At 33.0% G+C, this 6,121-nt stretch overlaps 1 protein-coding gene across 1 annotated transcript; it reads left to right on the top strand.

The window, feature by feature from the left end:
* LOC104771931 (putative gamma-glutamylcyclotransferase At3g02910) lies at window positions 3,794-4,521 on the top strand. Its single transcript, XM_010496551.2, has one exon. The coding sequence runs from the start codon at window positions 3,888-3,890 to the stop codon at window positions 4,404-4,406; it is 519 nt and encodes a 172-aa protein (XP_010494853.1). The 5' UTR covers window positions 3,794-3,887; the 3' UTR covers window positions 4,407-4,521.

Below are 6,121 nucleotides of genomic sequence, written 5' to 3' on the forward strand. Positions count from 1 at the left end.
GGCCGGCTTTCAAGACTTATCTCGAGGATATTAAGGTAGACAGGGAGGAGTTTTTTTCTTTCTCTCTATCTCTAGTTTCAAGAAGTGCAAATGTAAGTGCAGACTCTTTGGCACGCCAGGCGCGTACATCTCCGCATTCTGTTTTATTTGTAAACAATTTTCCTATCAATTGGCTAATATAAGCTGATCATTTTGTTGTCAAGAAAAAAAAAAAAAATCAAAGCTCACACATATTGGAAAATAAAATGGGAATCAAATTGTTGTTTTTTTTGTTTACAAATGATTTAGAGATATAATATCTTCAAAACACAATAGAATGTATGGTTAAATATATCATAGTTTATGTTTCACTAGGTTCACTCAGATTCTTTAAGTATGAGTTTTGATGGTTATTAAATATCACGTTAATTACGTAGTTAATTTAGCCTCCATGAAACATGCATACTTAGGGGGTGTTATTGGATTCTAATTTATAAATAATTTTGAAGACTTAACAAAATCATCAAAAGTGAATAAGTGAAAGACTTTTAAAGATTGCTAGAGAATATTTTGTAATTTTGCTGATTAATTTTCTAAAATCTTGTAAAATGCTCCAAACACTCTGATTTTTGTGATACTTCCATGATTTTATTTTGTGAAAAAATTTATAAAATCATGAACTAACATAATAATTGTATTCATTAACAATCATAAATTCTTTTGTTTTAATTGAATAACACAAAACTTTTAACAACTTTATAAAAGTCTGCATCCAATAACCCAAATTTGTTAAGATTTTAAATAAATTTTAACAAATCAACAATTAATAACACTAAAATTTAGCATAGTTTAACAAAATCTTGATCTAATAACAACAGCTTCTACATAACATTTATAGTCTTTAAAACTCTATTCAAATCACAAACCAATAACCCCAACTTAGAAACATTTACTGGCATGACAAGTAAGCGTTCTTGTGTCATGAATCACACATGCATAAACTATGTCTTTAGAGATTTAAAAGGCCGTACACACATGTAACATGTTATATGACATCCGCATCAAAAGTAGAAAGAAAGAAAAAAACAAGGCCAAACTATTGTACAGTACTAAAGAAGACACATAATTTATGTGCAATTTATGATCTCGATCATCATGATTCATGAGAAGTCCTTTGTTCATTTGAACAACTTTATGATATATATATAGCTATAATTTAGAATCTGCAAAAGAGCGATCATATGCTTAAAACAACAGGTATTATCCATAAACTTCTTAAAATATCTTTAAAAAATAAAGTTGGAGAATTTTTCTGTTCCAAAAATAATTAAAAGGTTGAAAGAAATGACCGTAACTGATATTGGATGTGAAGAATTAATTTATGAATCATTTTCACAAGATTAATATATATATACATAGGAATATATATATATATATAGGAGAATTAATTACGTCTTCTTGTATTTTTTTTCTTTTTCGTAAAACTGTTGAAAGATATTTTCATGTTTTTCTTTGTTATCCTATGTTTAAAAGCAGGCTAACAACAACAAATATCAACGAGAAAGATAACAAAAATATCGTCGAGAAGTGGACTGGCCCCTATAGAAAAATCTAGATACCGTACATATGCTACAATGACAATAATCATAATATATGAAAAACATTTTTTAAATAAAGTGAAGCAGTGAGACACGGCACGCCATATCTGACCCAGAAATATCTATCTTTTCCCACACACTTTTATTGTATTACACATTATTTTATTTTCTTATGGGACCAATCAGAAAATTGGTAATTTCATTATTGAAATAATCCATACAGTGAATCGAATAATAGACTTATACTGTTTGTCAAAAAGAAAAAAAAATTAGGATAAATACATCTTAAAGTTAAACTAATAAACCACAACCAATAAGTGAAATTTACTAAATGATTAATAATGTGAAGCAAACCATTCGGTTGAGTGAACCGCCGAACCGGCATTGTGTATCGGTGTTGCTATTTGCGGCTATGAGTGCATTGACCGCTGACTTACTACTACTACAGTTTTTCTGGGGTCAACTGTTGACTTACACCAATTCTCATTTTTGACGTCTTCCGTACGGAGTACATTTTTTTTTTTTGCACGATCTTTTAAGAAACACACGAGAGTAGTGTAATTAATTGCCTAATTGGTGGATAATTTGCATGCGTTCAAAGCGGTCCAAAGTTCACCTAAAACGCTTCTCTGTCGTCTTTAAAAAAAAGTATGGAAACCCAAAACTACTCTTTCATGCCACTATTTGGAAACCAAACCTCGGTAAAAGCTATGTGTCTCTTTTACTTTATACTAGTTCAAACTCGCACTCAGGACATTCTTACTTGAACATATAGATTTAGCCACAATATGCACTTTCATAGTTTCATGCACCAAAGCAAAATCACCTTGTTGAAAAGAAAAAAAAAAAGCATCATCACCTTCTCAACATATGCAATCTTCATATACAATTATCACCAATAGATCTATATATGTTTTTGGTTGGACGACGCCATGCATCTCGTGTGTATTCTCAAGATTATTCTTAAATGCGTGCCAGTCTTCATGAGACGACTTCTTGGTAGTTACTAGTTAGTATATATTTTACATCAATCGCTCAACTCTTGGACGACACCCACACGATCTTTCCTTTTTCTACAAAGACAAGTTTTTTCTTTGCCTTCAATTTGCTTTTCTATTAATTTCCGGAAGTTCCTCTCCAAGCTAACATGTATGCATCTCTTCCTTTTTCCTTTGTTCATACTTCATATATCACTTCCTCTTTTTCCTTTTCTCCACGTCACACGAATGTTGTGGTATGCACCAACTTGACTTCTTTTAGATGATCGATCATTGGTCTTCTTCATATTGAATTAAAACTCAGTCAATAATCCATCAACAATATATACAAGCTGGCCAAACCATTTTAAGTAAGATACTTTTAGAAAAGAAGAAATTACTAATTAACATTATAACTTCTTAAGTTTGATTGAATTGACTACATCTTTCATCAGTTATTAGATATATGAAGGAAAAATCTTTTATAATCATAAATTTCCAAATAATGAGTAGTCAGGCTGAAATACAATTATTTCTACACTTTACTAGTTACAACTTACAAGTAGCATAGAAAAGCAGACTGAATTAAAAAAAAACAAAAAAAAGTTCTAATTATTATATATAAGGTAAGTCAACTATTAAATGAAAATTTAGATAAAATAAAATTGTTCTCTGTGTTATTCCAGATTTTTCTTTTTCTTTATGTATAACATAATAATCCAAGTATGCCGACAAAAAAAAAAAATAATAATAATAATCCAAGTATAGATATCGGGTTTTGCTTGAGAACAAACATAGTATATTCATTGGGTATATAGTGCTAAAACATACACAATGTGTGATCAATGAGAAAATGCTGCTACTGTTAAACATACACTAGCTAGGATATGAAATATATATTTATTTATCTCCAAGCAAATTTGGCCGACCTCTTCCTTCACTCCTCTGTTAAAAAGACCACAGAATATATCTCTGAGCTCATTGGTCATTGGTGGATCAGTGTGTCACAACAATCACACATTTGTCGAACGGATATTTGCTAAGTTTACACAATGACACTCGCAAATAAAAACAAGAACAATGAAGATAACAAAAAAAAAAAAGTCGCCAATATATGTGGTGTGGACAATATAAAAACCCCAGTGTTTTCGGGCCATTTTCGTAAAGCTTAAAGGCCCAATAGTTGTTACTAAAAGCCCATAATATGCAAGGTATATAAAAACAGAAGTCTTTTTCTTTTTTTCTTTCCCGAGTTAGACACTGACCGAGTTACAGTATCCATCCCGAGACACTCTCACCCACCAACAACAACTCCAAGAAACTAGTAGTGGCCATGGCAGGAGAGGCACCCAAGAACCTCGTTTTCGTGTACGGTACGTTAAAAAAAAACCATGCAAACCATTTCCTCTTAGAAGATCTGATCTCATCGAACGACGCCGTTCATATCGGTCAACGCACGACCCGGTTACAGTACCCGCTCGTCACGGGTCTCTACGGGATCCCTTACTTGATCAACAAACCCGGGTCGGGTCAAAAGATCCGAGGCGAGCTTTACTCGGTTTCAAAACGTGGGCTTGCACGCCTCGATGAACTGGAAGGTATCAAAGTCAATCACTACGAGAGGTTACAAATCGAGGTTAGTGAGGAGGAAGAACCCAACGGCGCCGTTTTAGCGGAGGCTTATTTTGCTCATTGTAGGTTTGGTGAGAGGCTGTGGGAGAAGAGAGGGAAGTATGGGATGTGTGAATTTGGTGAAAACGATGGCGTTTTGTATGTTATGGTTAAGGATAGGCCAACGTTTAGCTCTTTTTTTGATGAAGTCGAAGCTTTTCTGTCTTCTAGTAACAGTTGATTACTAATTTGATTCAACGGATTTGTTAAATTCGATCTTTGATGCTATGTTTTGTAATAAAATATTGTTTTGATGATTATGCAATTTAACAGCTTTTGGTTACGCTCAAAGTACATTTACATTTTGTCTAATAATGCTCAAGCTGGTTATAAGCTTTGACGATTGATCGGAGGATCTCAAAACAATCATAGATCATCATGTTTCATAGATTGTAATGATGGTGTCATGTGTGAGAGAAACCAAATTACTAGTAGTGGACTTTTTGTTGTTGTTGTCAGACTGTGTGATCTCCATTGTCAGTGAGGGACCCCAAACGCTTTGTCTTGATTTGTGCAATTTCAATGAGACTCTTTTAGTACAAGGCCGCTTTGTTCCGAGATTTGGCCTAGCAACCGTGAAAGTTATAGAATTATATGTTGTCGTAGACTAAAGATCCATGGCCGATCTTTACATAAGTTTGATGTTAAAAAATGTTGAGAGTTCCTCGGTTCGGATCTGACTAAACCTATTTGTCTACATTTTGTAAACTAACTAAATGCACAAGATTAAATCAAGATCAAAGATATTAACGTCAGGGTCGATATCCAAATCATATCATACTAAGCTGAACTAGATCCGGCCCATTTATATCCAAATCGTTCGTTCATGAGGAATAAGTTGGTGACATAATAATATATTCCAAATTGTGATGTCTAGGATAGTTGATTATAACCGCGTTGTTTGAAGCGTTCTCACTATATGAAATTTTACTATTCTCTTATGATTGAACTTGCACATTGTACTTGATGATGATTCAAAGGAACACACTTTCTTGAGATCATTAACTCAATACGACAATGTGTGGGATATTTGATTGAGAAAACCCAAGTGATTAAGCTTTTTGGGGGAAGCGTGGGAGATAAGTGAAAGAAGAAGAGCACTATGGTACTAGTACTGGTCCTACTACTTCTTCTTCACGCCATTCTTCAACAACGACGGTGTGTGTGCTTTATTCCATGTGATCTCCCACTTCGTGTTTTATTTTTTTTGTGTGTGTATAAAACTGTACATATACTCATTTATATCTACGTGTTTGTACATATTGTATCATCATTACCTTCCTCTATATCTCTCACTCAATGGAACAAAATCGTATTTTGCTGGAACCAATTATGGGTAAATTGAGTGCTTATCCTTTTGACAAAGCCTTAAAGCTTGAGCTCTTCATTTGTCAATGTGTTTACACACTTTTATCTAAAAACTTATTTGCTAAATTCACAGAAACTAAATTTAAACCCCATGAGAATAGTTAAATGAACCGAAAGTTGTGTTATGCGATTATGCGGGTTATTGCAAATTTTACTGCTTTACAGTTTCTTGAGTTATACGTATAGGTAAATTTTCACTTACTAATTATATCAATTACTGTGTTATCAATCAGTCTAGCTTTCAAGCGGCTATCCAATTATGTTTGAAATTCCAAATATATAACTTCATATATTATATCAAGAAGATGCTATTTAGAAATAGTGCAAAATGTATATACCTAATTAATGACTTAATTTTTGTATTTATTATTTTATATCAGTGTATTCTCTACAGCATAATATAAGTAGAGAAGTGGTCTTTGGCTGGACAGCACCAAATCCTCAAAAACTTGATAGGTCTTCTTAGTGGCAATGCTACGACGCAAGACACGCATTAACAACTAACAAGTGTTTTTCTTTGTAAGTAGT

This window comes from Camelina sativa, chromosome 20 (assembly GCF_000633955.1).
Source record: "Camelina sativa cultivar DH55 chromosome 20, Cs, whole genome shotgun sequence".
Taxonomy (NCBI): domain Eukaryota; kingdom Viridiplantae; phylum Streptophyta; class Magnoliopsida; order Brassicales; family Brassicaceae; genus Camelina; species Camelina sativa.